At 32.5% G+C, this 16,348-nt stretch overlaps 1 protein-coding gene across 8 annotated transcripts in view; it reads right to left on the bottom strand.

Annotated features, from left to right (window-relative positions):
- The window catches only part of NBEA (neurobeachin), a 636,767-nt gene that overhangs the window by 505,242 nt on the left and 115,177 nt on the right, over positions 1-16,348 (bottom strand). For 7 of the 8 annotated variants that reach the window (XM_047756277.1, XM_047756280.1, XM_047756278.1 and 4 more), the window contains exons 9-10: positions 7,300-7,497; positions 6,570-6,703 (exon numbers count right to left, since the gene is read on the bottom strand). In XM_047756277.1, coding sequence (XP_047612233.1) covers positions 6,570-6,703; positions 7,300-7,497 — 332 coding nt within the window. Of the gene's footprint in view, positions 1-6,569; positions 6,704-7,299; positions 7,498-16,348 lie in introns of those variants that run through there. The other variant, XM_047756282.1, reaches the window with a different exon arrangement.

The raw sequence follows: 16,348 nt of genomic DNA, 5'->3' as shown, positions 1-16,348 counted from the left end.
GCTTCTGAGAATGAACTGGGGATATTCAGTCATACGGCAATAATATTTGAGTTTTAGATCACATGAATATCATTAAAATAAAAATGAATGAAGTGCAAAGGCATAGAAAAGTTTAAAGAAATGCTATTTCATAAATAAAATAATGCCTTCAGTTATAAAATATGATTAAAATATTGAAAGTTAAAGGATGGGGATATGCAAACTAGAGGAAAATTAAGGCAACAAATTCCATAAAGATGGAACCTTGGTTGCCAAAATTCTTGCAACTAATAATTTGCAGTTACCCTTTTACCAGAAGATGTCTTTTTGTTTCTTTGTTTGTTTGTTTGAGGTCAAGATAAAACAGAAGCCTTACTCTATGGCAGGAAAAATTTACAGAGCAAAACTGTGTGTTGAAAACTGAAACAGAGAGTTCCCGTCATGGCTCAGTGGTTAACGAATTCGACAACGAATCATGAGGTTGTGGGTTCAATCCCTGGCCTGGCTCAGTGGGCTGAGGATCCAGTGTTGCCGTGAGCTGTGGTGTAGGTTGCAGACGCGGCTCGGATCCCGCGTTGCTGTGGCTGTGGCCTAGGCCAGCGGCTACCAGCTCCGATTCGACCCCTAGCCTGGGAACCTCCATATGCCGCAGGTATGGCCCTCGAAAAGACAAAAAAAAAAAAAAACTGAAACAGAAAAAGTAATACAGCATTAAAAAGAGACTTCATTAAATTTAAAGGAAATTTAAAGTCAGTTATTATGAAAAAACACATTAAAATGGACTAAAGGAAGAAGCTTTATTTGAAAAGTCAATGGATCTCAAGTTGTAAATCTAAAAAGAAACAAAATGTCCTTTCTCGCTGAAAGCTGACAAACTCAGATGGACCATAAACATCATCTGCAAAGGATCCATGAAGTAAAGAGGACTTGCCCGACAAAGAACAGAAGGCTGTTTGAATATCACACGATAATTTCCCTATGTTTCAGGCAAAATATTAAATTTTAATTTTTATTTAGGTTATTTGCATAGTTACTTCAATATGAATTCCATTTTACTCTAGTTAAATCTCACTAAACAAATTATTATTAGTTTTTCTCCTTTAATAGTAGTAGCAGAAAGTACACATCAAATCATTTTGTGTCTGTTTCACTTTAAAGAATATTTTCATTACTAATTTTGTAAACTAAAAAAGACGGCAAAGTAGCAAATATGCATATAAAGAAGTGAGGGATGTACATTTTTTCTGAAAAATATCAATAAAATAAAGAAAATATGATACTATAGATGTACATTTTTAAATGTTCAAATACTTCTGGAAACCAGAATAATGATTCTAATATATAAACAACAAACTCTACAAGAGAGACATTCACTCCAAAATGTATTTATTTCATTTTCTTCACTACCAAAAGCAATCATATTTCATTTTTTATGTCAGTTATGTATATATAATATACATACATGTATATAATGTGCATATATATAATGTGCATATATTATGCCCTTAACATATATACACATGTATATAATGTGCATATATATAATGTGTATAATAGGCACTCTTCCCTGACTAAAAATCAGGAAACATGGTCAGAAGAAGGATTTTTATGTCACTTTGAAGTATAAGAGGAAATTTGGGTTGATAGACAATGCTGAAATTTCCAGGTAATTTTATTGGTTTGCAATATGAGGACAGTGCTAATCAAGACTTTATAATGAAAATTTTAATTATTAAGGGAGCTATAAAATTCAAGATAATTACTGGAATAACTTTGCCTGGCAAGATAATTTTAAGAAACAAATCTGGATTTAAGTCCACTAAACAAATTAGAGAGTCATAAATATTCACATTACAAGAAGATTTTTAATTATAGGATCACAGACATAAATGCTTTATGGGATTTCCTAAAACTTTTATGGCTTATATTCCATCAAGAAGTCTGTCAAACAACTTGCATCATATTTTAAAACAAAAATAATACTTTTCTGAGAAAAATATTTATATAATAACAAGAATTCACTTAAATTATTTCTTGAAGTTGACTTTTAGTTTATAAAATTTATCTGAGTTAAAGCAGAATTAAAAGTAAATTTAAAGCTCCATTGCACCAACAGACTATGTAAAATTTACTGAAGAAATAAAGGAAACTCATTGAATGCCTAGTATGTACCAGATGCTATGATAGATACTTCACGTATACTCTTATTTTAATTCTTATCACAATCGGATAAAGTCGGCATTATTAAAATCATTTTAAGCTTGCAAAGGTGATCTCAGAGCTATTCATGGTAGTTCAGGGTGAGAGCTCTGGAGTTGGGGTTTCAGTATTACAATTCTGGCTCCAGTCTGCCACTTAAATCTCTATGAACTTGAGCAAGATACTTAATTTTTCTCTTCCTCATCGGCTGAACAAGATTACATGAGATAATACAATTTTGAACAGCTATTGGAACAAAGTAAGTATTCAGTAAATGCTTTGCCTCCTACACACCCTCAGACAGCCCATCACCTAAGAACAGATAGTACTTAAAAGAATATCAGTTTGACCCTTAGTCTGTTTGACACCAAAAGAGGGCGTGCTCATTGCATACACTGTCTCTTAATGAGAACTGCTTTCTTGGTGTATTTCTAACCATCTGATATGCAAAAGCCTATATATATCTTGCGACAGAAAATGCAAATTTTTAATTTCTACATCAAATATACACCCCCAAAACCTGGGATCAAGTCAAAGAAAAAATGTCATTTATAGTCCATATATATAATCATCCAAATCAAAGGAAACCACAATTTCTAACTACAGAGCCATTCCTAGACATAAGATACAAAGATCGTATCATTATTTCAAGATTGGAGTTACAATTCTTGAAATCATTTATTAAATATCTGTTCATTTGTCATTAAATATTTATTAAATGTTTGGTGAAAGGCAATTTGTTTAGTTATTGCTCTCCGGCAACTGGACAGAATAGTGGGATCAACCAGTTCAATACAAAACAGTATTCATCCCCGAGGAGTGACACAACTCCCAAAAGCTTTGATCAGCCAGCAGAATTACTCACGGCGATCACAGCACTTGAGAATCACTGTGAGTAGATTGAAATCATCATTAACAACTACATATTAGCCTAATTTACTTACTTAAAAACAAATTGCATTAAAAATATATGTTGCCACAAACTATTTAACCCAATGGTTCAGTAACACTTATCTATTCCTTTTCTGGTTCATTTTCTTGCCTGTTTCACTATAAAGGGCTAAACTACGGGTTAAAAGAAAAAGCAAAATAAAACCGTATTATTCCTAGAGATTTAAATACTAGAGGGGTTGCTACAAAATCCAAAATCCAGCTAAAGGAAAATCATCCTAAAACCCTGCAGGCTCTCTTTAACTTGGTACTGCTTCAAAACCTGCGTTAACATATTCCTTAATTTTAAACCACTATATCTAGAAAATGGATACATAGTTACAAACAGTTTTCATCAAAGCTGAAATTAAAAATTTAAGTTCTACTTCATCACTTAAATAAGTAATTCTCTATTGTAAATAAAATCATTGGCAGAAAAGTTCCAATATAAAGTAATATGGCCCCTAGTATAATAACCAATCTCTAAGACTGATAATATAAATTTTAAATATATAACTGCAGTATTTAAGATAATCTTATAAATAACCAAATCAATTTGTCACCATCATAACAAAACCGTCATGTACTGAGTGCCAACTACGTCAATCTACATATTTTATTGCACTTAAATAATCCAATGAGCAATTATCATTATTATAATTTTACAATGGTAGAAACTGAAGCACAAAAAACATTAATAATACACTCAAAGTTGCATTAATAATGAACAGTAAACTAGGGCTTTGAATCCAAGTCTCTCTAACTCGAAAGTCTATACACACAACAATTATAAAATGTAGTTTTCATGATAAAACAAAGCCACAAAGGTTTTCTTGCACAAATAAAGCCTATTCCAAAGGCTCTAAAAATCAGATTATTCCTTCAATAAATAATTTAATATAAAGCCCCTATATATACTTATTAATGATTATAACAATAATAAAGTAATGCCATCAGAGGTGAGGCTTATAGAAACAAAATTTCATAAGCAGGGACTTCTGAGTGAAGGATAGTACATAGGAATACAGAGGAACCAAGATATTTCAGCTTGAAACACAGAAGGCAAAGAATTAAATTATTTTAGATCTTACCTCAATTTCTCCAAAAAATAATCAAGAATTAGATAATATTGCAATTTGGGGTATGTATTTATCATACAAATAGATTTTTCCAAAAATGAGTATATAAAATTTTATCTGGAAGATTTTATAAAGTTTAAATAGATTCTCATTCATTTAGCACAGTTTAAAACTGACAAAAATTAGATGACATATCATATTTTAAGATCTTACTCATAAATATAAATTTATGACATGGCCAGAAAATAAGAAGTTATATCAACACTTGCCTAAAGCTAAGAATCTGTGTCCTTCAAGTAGAGGATGATGTCCCATTTAACAACCTGCCTCTAACATTTTAAAAACCTAGAGATAGTATTACTGACATACACACTTGTCTATTATGGTGCAAAACTCCAAACATAACAAAAGACTGCATTGCTGATACACAGAATTGTCCACTAAAGAGCTCAGACACCAAAGGCTTTGAAATAATTAATGAAAAAGTTTTAGGTAAGAATTCAAAGTAGCACAAGTGAACACAGGGTAGCTTAGAATTGGGTATGTATTGTTATTAAAAAGAAGAGCCATGTATTTCTTATTATATGTTTTCTACTGACTATAAACTAATATATATACACATATATATATCACTGAAAAAGTTAAAGTTGTTAACATGGAAAAATTAAGATGAATGATTTAAAGAACTAAAAACAAACATATCAAAATGAAAATCAGAATGCTGACCCCTCACAGCCCCTTTTCCATGATGAAATAAATACAATTTAAATACCAAAATATAATACAAACACTAAAATGAGTTTGAAGACAGGCAATGAAAAATAACCATGTACCTTGGATGAATGGACCAGATAACCTGTTAAACATGGTTTTAGCACTGAGGGTTTATAATAACTACTTATGATGATAAAAATTATTACGATCATTTTAGTTATAACATTTCAAACTGCATAATCTTTCTAATTTTTCTATACAAAGTAAAATATTACATTTCAGGTTAAAATAATTATGGACTTAATATTAATTCACAAAAAAATTTAAATTACAGATTGAGTTTTCTAATTGCTACTTCATCTCTAACTTCTCTTCACAGGACTTACTAAGTTTTAAATTACTGATCCTAATGTGTACTGCTTCACTTAGATGATGAAGAGCAAAGCATTTTTAATTTAAATTCAGGACTGGAATTTAAAGTCTCATTTTTCCACTAAACTGACCTGCCTCCCAATAAAGACATGTAAAATCTCATTAAAAGTAATATCTCAGCAGGATGTGACTTCAAGATTCCTTTTTACTTCAAAACTCCCACCTTTACACCATGTTGATATAAAAGAAAGCATGACTCATGGAAGGGAGCTGACTCTTGAGAATGTACAGGCCACATTTATACTTTACATGAAGATGGTCCCAACAGAGGGACAAAACTATCAGCAATACTAAAACGGCATTTTGTTAGCACCCAATTTACATAATTAATGGGAAAATCATATTCATTGAACATTTCAATGAACTTTAAATTTTTCCCATCTTAGTTTCACTCACTAATTTTTCCACAATTTCAAAACTGGATAAACTACGAAGACTCTCAGGTAAATGTGTACATACTAATGAAGCATTCCTATATTGCTTTTGGAGTAAAAACTATGTCTACCTAAATAACATTCCCTTTAAGTTCTCCAAACATAGCAATGTACACAGTCAAAATAGCTGTAAATTTTATATAATGTATGACATATATGATTCTGATATAAGATTAAATCAGATTTTGATGTACGTGTATTTTTAATTTTAAAAAAAGCACTATAAAAACTGCATATGAAATCAACCTAATTAGAAGATGCTGAATTTATATAAATACGAATATTCCACTGGTTAGATTTAGGTTTTCAGATGAACCATATATTTAAAAAGTTACTTTCAATTAATATTGTGCTAGTCTTATGATAACAGTATTATAGAATAATACCAGTATTTAAGACATAAATTATGCAACTTTATTAAATACTATTCTTGAGAGTAAACTTCGCCCTAGTAATGATGTTTAACCTGACAGGATTCATGGACAATCTGAACCCTGAACATTTACAAAGGGTAAGGTCAGGATAACACTTTTCCTCAATTACACATTATAGTCACTATGCTACACCAGGTAAGGATTTTTTATTTAGTATCAGGGAAGCTACTCCCTGGTGGTTATAAAAATCTAAGTGTCAGGCTTCTTTATACTGTGTAAATATGTATCTACCTTACCCCTAAAGAAACTTTCATTAGCACTTCAAGGATAAAAACCAATATTACAATACATTTACACAGCACCAAGTGCACCATGCATAATCTAAACATCTAAAAAAATCATAAATTACATATTTAAAGAAAACTTACCAGACAGTTGTTTCCACCTGACTGTCATTGAGCTGCCGATTGTCTAGTTGTGCAAAAAGTGGGAAAAGCACTTGAATCCCTCCAATTGAATGAATTGCACTATGAATTGAATGTGTTACTATAGCTTTCACATCCTATGTGCCAAAACAAAAATAGTTATTAAACTTTCTGAAGCATAATGTTATCACTATTTCCTTACGCCAAATAACTTTGTAAGAAAATTAAATAAAATAGACAAAGGCCCTCAATTCGAAGGCCCTCAATTATATAATTTTTATACACATATACAATAAAAATTTGAAATATCTTTGCTAACCATTTTTAAATTTGAACTCAATTTAATAAATGTTTATATTTAAAATACAAAGCTATAACTCAAAATATACTTTAGAATAAAAGATATTATTAATGGATTTAAAGGCACTCAGGTAATTTTTAGGTTAGGGAATTTTATATTCTTAAAGCAAAGTATTTTTTTGTATCTACAACTATTCAGCTAATTCACTGATTTTATTTTCAAAAATTAAGAACATATAGTACAACAGAAAAGACAGATCTCCTCCTAAGGAAACAGGACCAAGGTAAAATATACTACCAAAAAAAAAAGGGGGGAAGGAAAAATGTCATCAAAATATCAGAAAGACAAAAAAGAAAGATGAACAATGTTTAATATGTAAAATAAAGGCACAGTGCTTATGAGAACACTAAGACAAAGCTACTATTCACCCACCTGGAGCATTAGAGCATGTGGAGAATGCACAAAGATTGATGCATTTTCCTTTGGTGATGATTCCAGGCATAGCTGAGCATCAGTGGCCTTAGCATTATATGTAAATGCGATACTACTTGCAAGTTTCCCATCATACAGAACCTGTTTATGATGTTCTGCCAAATGAATATCACTCTCAGATTTAAACTTGAAGGTGCTCTGAAAAAATAAAACTAAATTAAACACTCTTTAAATGTAACATAATAAAACTCAAGTTTTAAAGCAGAGAAACGTTTAAGCTAATAAACCTTCAGTATCAGGCACTAGTCAGTGGTATTATTTCATTATTCTTAAGTTCTCTGAGTTAAATCTTATTATGCTAATAAACACTCAGATCTTAACATTCTCATTTTTATTGTTATTGATTATTCCTAAAATAATTTTATTAGAAAAATACAAAATCAGTTGATATTAAAAGTACATACAATTTTATCTCAATAATTCATAACAAATACTCAACACTTTCAAAAGTATTTATATAAGTAAACAGTGACTGACACATGGATTACTTTTATAGAAAAATGGCTATCATTTGAAACTAAAAAAGGTCATTTGCAAAAATGCTTTTACTACAAAAACTACATCAAGATAATGAATATCAATGCTGCTCCACAAAAAAATCACAATAGCCATGTTAAAGCCAGAGAAGTTCATTAAAACATGTTACCACTTTATATGAAGGACAAGAAATAAAGATGTACTAGCTGCAATAAGAAAGGTGTCATTAGAAATGTTCTGAATTTCTTTGCAGATATGAATCTGACAATGACAACAATCTTTGCAACAAAATCACATTATATCAGTATTATTAATTTCAATTTATGACTAGGAAAGCCAAATGTTGGTGAAATTAAGATCTAGAAAGGGTGGCGCCAGGACAAAATGCCAAGTCTTCTTATTCACAGTATTAGTGGATTAATAGTGAATGATATGAATTATAATTCAGACTCTGCCACTAATTATCTCTTGACCATTATTTCAGTGTACAGGAATCATTTAAGTGATGTGACTCCAGTGTCCTTACTTTAATGTTATAGTAAGATTAAATCAAATATTGGAAACCAGCATTCTTACAAAAAGATATGCATGTAAGTGAAGGGGTCCGGGTAGGGACTTCTTCAAAGTAGAGTGTTTATGTCCTGCCTAAGATAAACGGCCCGCACTGCTCAGCTCAAGTCAACACTATAACATGTTGCCAGTTCTTACTTTTCAAGAGAAACATGAAATCTGGTTATTTGTATAAAATCATGTATTTAAAAAAATTATTAAAGTATAATTGATTTACAATGTTCTGTAAATTTAAATCACCTATTTTCCTAATTTAATCCAAACATTTTAAAACATTGTATAGACCAAATATGTCAGGACAAAATTTTGGCCAGTTTTGTATCTCTGGACTAAAGTCTAGACAGCCTTTCTAACTTCAACCTGAATGCAAACCATTCATTATTAGGCATGTATAGAGACAAGAGCAGCAGTGGAGAATTAAAACAGTGTGTATGTGGCTATGGATGGTACTTTCATCTATTCAATGTAATATGTTTACATATTTAATATTATAATTGAGCTAACAAAGACATACTATTTCGGATCAGACCTTTTGTTCTCAATTAAATGGGATGTAGAACATTCTCTCTCACCTCAGTATTTCATAATTTAACCTTTTTTAGGGGGCCACATACATGGCATGCAAAAGTTCCCAGGCCAGGGATAAAACCTATTCCACAGCAGTGACACAAACACAGCAAGATCCTTAATCCACTGTGCCACAAGGGAACGCCATAATTTAATCTCTTTTTTACTATAAATCACAGAGTCACATAAGATAGATGTAATAGGTGAATATAAAGTACATCCACATATATATCCTAATTTAAAGACTCAGTCCCTAATGTACTAAACCATAGGGGATAATTACAATAGGAAATCGAAACAAATATTTGAACGAAATTATGAGTTAACTATATACTGGCATTATAAAATCCATCTGATTGCCTTATTCACTGGTTGCCTTAGTATGTAAATAAATATTTTAATATATATTTCAGTAAAATCATAAAATACTCAAAATGTTTAACATTTGTGTTTCTAGCCCATTCTTTTGAACATAAAATTTCACAAATATGTTAGATTTTTTGTAACTTATTTTGTGAAACAATGATCAAAATTATTTTGAAGTAGTAAAACAAGTTAGTTAATTTGTAGAAATAAAATTATTTAACAGAATTTGGAGAAGAGTATTCAGAACACTGAAACTATAGGAGTTGGCTATGCCAAGGGCAAGTTACAGTATAATCAAGTAGAGTAGTGTTGCCTCCTTACATTGATATTACATTATAAAAACCATTGTGCAAGTAATGGGAATAGCAACTAGAGAAAGAGTAACATATATCTAACTTAGCAGAGCTACCCTAAATTAAGGCTTTTTTGAACTGGACACCAAAAGCAAAGGCAATAAAAGCAAAAATAAACAAATGGGACTACATCAAACTACAAAGCTTCTGCAAAGCAACAAAGGAACTTATCAACAAAATGAAAAAGAAACCTACCAAATAGGAAAGAACATTTGCAAATCATATATCTGAAAGGGGTTAATATCTAAAATATATAAAGGGGAGTTCCTGCCATGGCTCAGTGGTAATGAACCCAACTAGTATCCATGAGGATGCAGGTTTGATCCCTGGCCTCACTCAGTGGGTTAAAAATCCAGTGTTGGAGCTTCCAGCATGACTCAGTGGTTAACGAATCCGACTAGGAACCAAGAGGCTGTGGGCTCGATCCCTCACCTCGCTCAGTGGGTTAAGGATCTGGTGTTGCCATGAGCTATGATGTAGGTCACAGATGCAGCTCAGATCCCGAGTTGCTGAGGCTCTGGCGTAGGCCAGTGGCTACAGCTCTGATTAGACCACTAGCCTGGGAACCTCCATATGCAGCAGGTGCAGCTCTAGAAAAGACCAAAAAAAAAAAAAAAAAAAGAATCCAGTGTTGCCGTGAGCTGTGGTGTAGGTCGCAGACGTGGCTCAGATCTGGCATTGCTGCAGCTGTGGCATAGGTCAGCAGCTATAGCTCCAATAGCCCTAGCCTGAACTTCCATTTGCCATGGGTTCAGCTCTAAAAAGACAAAAATAATAATAATAATAATAAAATAAAATATATAAAGAATTCATACAATTTGGTGGCTAAGAAACAACTAACTTAAAAATTGGGCAGAAGATGTGAACATTTCCTTGAAAGAGACATACAACTGGCCCAAAGGTACATGAAAAGTTGTTCAGTGTTACTAACCATCAGAGAAAGGCAAATCAAAACCACAATGAAATACCACCCACTTCCTGCTAGAATAAGTATTAACAGGATGACAAGTATTAGCAAGGATGCAGAGGAAAGCAGAGAATGGCAAGGATGTCCACTGATAGTTGAACAAATAAAGAAAAAGTGGCACATAGGTATAATGGAACGCTATTTCAGCCAATGAAATATTGCCATTTACAATAACATATATGGCCTTTAAGTGCATTATGCAAAGTGAAGTAAGTCAGACAAACATCATGTCATCTCATTTATATACGGAATCTAAAAAACAAAAACAAAAACCCCCAAATCAACCTACAAATACAGAGAACAGATAGGTAGTTGCCAGAGGTAAGGGGGTAGGGGGAGGCAAAATAGGTGAAGGGAATCAAAAGGTTCCAGCTATTTAATTAATAAGTCATGGGAATGTACTATTCAGCACAGTGACTACAGTTAATAATATTATATGGTATATTTGAAAGTGTCTAAAAGAGTAGACTTTAAAAGTTTTCATTATAAGAAAAAAGTTTTGTAACTATATATGGTAATGGATGTTAACTAGACTTATTGCAATGATTATGATGCAATATATTCAAATATCCAATCATCATGGTGTATACCTAAAACTAATATAAGGCTGCAGGTCAATTATATAATTATTTTTAAAGTCAAAAAGAACTGAAAAAAGGGATTTCTGTACATATATTTATACAGCAAACTAAAGATGAGCTCACAAATAGAAGAATTAAGATTACACAAAAAGGTTTGAACTGGCCATGCATACTTCAAAATCCTAAGTATTATTCTGAACTGTTGCTTTTCCAATTGGTTTACTGTAGGGCCAGCAGGAAATATCTAGAAGATTCACCAGAAACATTATCCATTATAAACTCTAAGTCAGTATAAGTAGAGTCTATTCTAAGACTTTCCCCAAGTATCTCAGAAAACATTTTAGCCAGGAAGCATATATCCAAGAATAGTGTTATTCTGATGCTCCAGGATTTTTTCTTTTCTAATTTTTGCTCTGCTTCCTGATATTTTGCTTTCTAATTATAACCTTTGCTTAGTATTGATTTTTTTTTTATCTTTTTGTCTTTTCTAGGGCCACACCCACAGCATATGGAGGTTCACAGGCTAGGGGTCCAATCAGAGCTGTAGCCACTGGCCTACACCAGAGCCACAGCAATGCCAAATCTGAGCCATGTCTGCAACCTACACCACAGCTCACGGCAACACCCGATCCTTAACCCACTGAGCGAGGTGAGGGATCGAACCTGCAACCTCATGGTTCCTAGTCAGATTCGTTAACTACTGAGCCACACAAGAACTCCTTAGTATTGATTTTTAAAAACAAAAAACAAAAACAAATAATAAAAATAAAAACATAGTATGCTCATTTATGACAAAATTATATAAAAAATTTTTTTGGCCATTCCTGGGCACGTAGAAGTTCCCAGGCCAGGGATAGACTGCCCACCACAGCAGTAACCCAAGCCACAGTAGTGACAATGCCAGATCCTTAACTTGAGCCAACAGGGTACTCAAAAAAACTTTTTTTTTTCTAATTAGCAAATCAAATATATATAGCCCCATTCAATTGTTTTATGTTGGTTTCATAAGGACCCTTTAAATATGATATTCCTAGTAGATTCATTTTTTTCAACTGCAACAGATACTCATTCCTTCTACATAAATTCAGATAAATAAAGCTTATTCATATGTGCTTGCCACAAAAGTAAAATGCAAAAGGTAATAATGAATCTAAATAACATGCTATATATTGTTCACTAATAATGAAGTATTTTAAATTTTAAAGCATATCTCAAAATACAAGCCACATGACAAGACCATGGTAAATTAGATTACTTAAAATAGTATATTTTAAGTCTTGCTTAAAATATACTAAGATTACAGTCTTTCACATCAATTTAAAACATATAATGTTAATTCTCTTTTTATGAACTTTCAAAATAAATTTATGGTTTATGAATTTATTAATTAAAAAATTAACTAAAAATATTTATTCATGTTAATCTCAAAATATCTATAAAACAGAAAATAAAAGTATAAAGAAATGTATTTTAGAAAGTGTCTAAAAAGATAGCATATAAAAGTGTTAAAAATATAATCCTCAAACTGGGGAGTTCCCGTTGTAGCGTGGTGGTATTCATGAGGATGTGGGTTTGATCCCTGGTCTTGCTCAGTGGGTTAAGGACCTGGTGTTGCTGTGAGCTATGGTGTAATTGCAGACATGGCTCGGATCCCGTGTTGCTGTGGCTGTGGTGTAGGCCAGCAGCTGAAGCTCCAATTCGAACCCTGGCCTGGGAACTTCCACATGGCCCTAAAAAGATGGAAAAAAAAAAAATTCCTCAAACTGTCTGTTAACATGTCAAAGTGAGAAGGCAACACGACCTCTTATTTCTTATGAGCCATCATATTTACTGTTTTTGAATGCAGAATGATATAAGTATCGGACCCTCTGGGGGAGAATACAGGTAAATAACAGAGAGAGTAAAATAGACGTGACAATAGAGTAGATAAAAACTGTTGTTAAACCTACACACGCTGTTATGTTAAAAATTTGAAGAAATTAAACCTGAAATGCTTTTCAAAGACTTTGATACACCAATTCAGCCTGTAGCCAGAAATCACACTGAAAGGAATCATACTTAACTGATGCCTACCATGAGACACATTTTACAGTTTACCATGACATACCACTTAGAACTTCCAGTAGAGCTTCAAGAGCAGCTTATAAATTTCAGGTTGACTCTGATCTATTATTATATACTACCAAACTTGTGACACTGTACTTATTTCACCTGTGAAAACAGCCCACCAAGAGTAAAGACTGTCTTAGCCAATCTTTGGTCTTTTTGCACACTGTGAAAGCTCAGTTAAGAGTAGATGAATGAGATATTGCAGCTGCTGCAGAAACCAGTATGGAGGTTCCTCAAAAAACTAAAAACAGAACGTTCAGATGATCCATCAATTCTACCTCTGGATATATATCCAAAGAAAAGAACACTATCTCAAAAAGTTATATGCACTCCTATGTTCATGGCAGAATTAGTTACGATAGTCAAGACAGGGAAGCAACCTAAGTGTACATGGATAGATGAATGAATAAAGGAAAGATGGTATTAAATATTCAGCCATTAAAAAGAAGGAAATGTTGCCACTTGCAACAATGCATGTATCTTGAGGGCATTACGCAAAGTGAAATAAGTCAGAGAAAGACAAACATCACCTATATATGGAATGCAAAAACTGAGCTTATAGATACAGAGAACAGATTGGTGATTGCCTGAGGCACAGGGTAAAGGGTGGGAAAAATGGGTGAAGATGGTCAAGGAGAATATACTTCTAGTTATAATAAGTTCTGGGTACATAATTTACAGCATAATTATACATCTGAAAATTGTAATATTGTATATTTGAAAGTTCCTAAGAGAAAAGATCTTGAAAGTTCTCAACACACACAATTATAGCTATGTGAGATGATGGATGTGTTAATTAACTTTATCTTTATAAAACATTTTGTAATATTTACTTATATCAAATCATTAAGCTGTACACCTTAAACCAAAAAATGTTATGCATCACTGGTATTTCAATAAAACCTAAAAAAAAGCTTGAAGAAACAAAAACTAGTATGTTGTCTGTACAGTACAATATAGTTAAAAGTAGTAGCTTCAAAAGCAATCAGATTTGCGTTTGAATCCCAACTCTCTCACTAAGTATGTGTTCCCATTCACAAATCATTTGTCTCTCATCTACCATATACCTAACACATAATATACATAAAGCACTTCATAAAATACCCTGGCTTTTTAAAAGCAACTAAAAATGCTAACTGCTATTATCACTATTTCCTTTTCTACTTAATATTAAACAAACATTTTCTATGTTAATATTTTCATAGATGTTACTCATAAAATATTTACCACAAATTTTATGGTAATGGCATATTGCACTGATGACAGTGGAAATCAGATAACTGACATAGTTGCTAACAAGGAAAAGCTTCATTGAGTAAAACCTTAAGCACCCAAACTGGAATTACTTAATTCAAATATTAGAAAATATGCCACAGTATTGTAAAACTCAAGAAAATTGTTTATCTAATTGTTATAAAAGCAGAAGCACATTGCTGTTGTTGTTGTTGTTATTATTATTATTATTATTATTATTATATTTTGGCTGCAGTGTTCAGCAGCCTGATATGGGATCTCAGTTCCCAGACCAGGGACTGAACCAGGCCCGCAGTGGTGAAAGGACTGAGTCCTAACAACTAGACCACTGGGGAATTCCTAGAATGTTATTTTCTAATACCAATCTTTGAAAACTACACTAATGACTGAAAACAAATTAAAATGGCCATTTTTAAACTGAATTTATGTTAGGATAACATACATGTGACAAAACCTATTGCTTTCCCCAGAATCAGTACGTGAAAAATGTTGCTGATATTACCACAGTAATGAATTGGAATATTCAGTGAATCATAGTTCCTGATGTATGATTAAGAGAATGTTACCTCCTGGACCTTCTCTCATGGTACAGCAGGTTGAGGATCTGGTGATGTTGCAGCTCTGGCTCAGACTGCAACTACAGCACAGGTTCTATCCTGGTCCTGGGAACTTCCATATGCGGTGGGTGTGGCCAGAAAAGAGAGAGAGAATGTTGCCCCCTGTACACTGTACAACATTTTTCTCTCAAAAATGAATAATCAATTTGAATTCATTAAAAAATAATGACGCAAACTCTAATATCATCAAACTACTCAAGGAAAACACATAAGTAGCAACAATCCATTCTCCTGCTGCACACTTTTTGATAATTCCACATGACTAGAAAATCTAAATTTGCTATTTTGATACTCAAAGCCTTCAAGAACTTGTTTTCAACCTATGGTAATCATCCTTACGTCCCTCCACAAATCACTTCATCTACTCTGTGTTCTACCATGAAGCCACATCTGATTATGGATCAGTCCATAAAAGCACCCTGCATTCCCTGGTTTCTATCCCTCCGATCATGGCCACTGGCTCAGAGTCTATCATCGCATCCTGCTTACCCTCTCAAAGTTTTTCAAAGGATCATAAAATTTTCCCTCTATGACAACTTCCTAAATCTTCTGTAGCTAGAATTAATCATCCTTCCACAAAACGTTAATAGTATTTGCATTATATTTCGAGGTATATATCAACTTTTAATTATAAACAATAATTATATAATTGCATATAATTATCCTTAAAAGGGTATAAGCTTAAGCATTTTTAATCCCTGAAGCTAGGAACAGTCCTTTCAATATAACAACTATTATATACTGTTGAATTTTATTCAATCACATGCCCTAGAATCATCATTTTGAGCCCTTAACAAGCAAGAATGTACAGGGGAAAAAAAAGATTACAGTCACAAGCATGCCAACAAACAACAAAAGGAGCACCATAAAATATTCATTGCATGAAGTATTTTAACATCGTTGAAAATGACTCTACCAACCAAATCCTTAAAAAAGTCATGGTAATGACATGTAGCAAATTAGCAGAAGCACCAAGTACCAGCATTATAATTACTGCAATCTTCCAAATATTAAACAAAATACTTCACTGATACAAACCACATCCAACAGAAATAGTAAACATAATACTAAGAAACTGCTTATACCCAATTAAGCAAACTGTGAATATCAAGCAATTTTATGTAACTC

The sequence above is a fragment of the Phacochoerus africanus genome, chromosome 13 (genome assembly GCF_016906955.1).
Source record: "Phacochoerus africanus isolate WHEZ1 chromosome 13, ROS_Pafr_v1, whole genome shotgun sequence".
In the NCBI taxonomy this organism is placed as follows: domain Eukaryota; kingdom Metazoa; phylum Chordata; class Mammalia; order Artiodactyla; family Suidae; genus Phacochoerus; species Phacochoerus africanus.
Note: the sequence above shows the minus strand (reverse complement) of the source record. Positions and strands in the feature narration are given on the sequence as shown.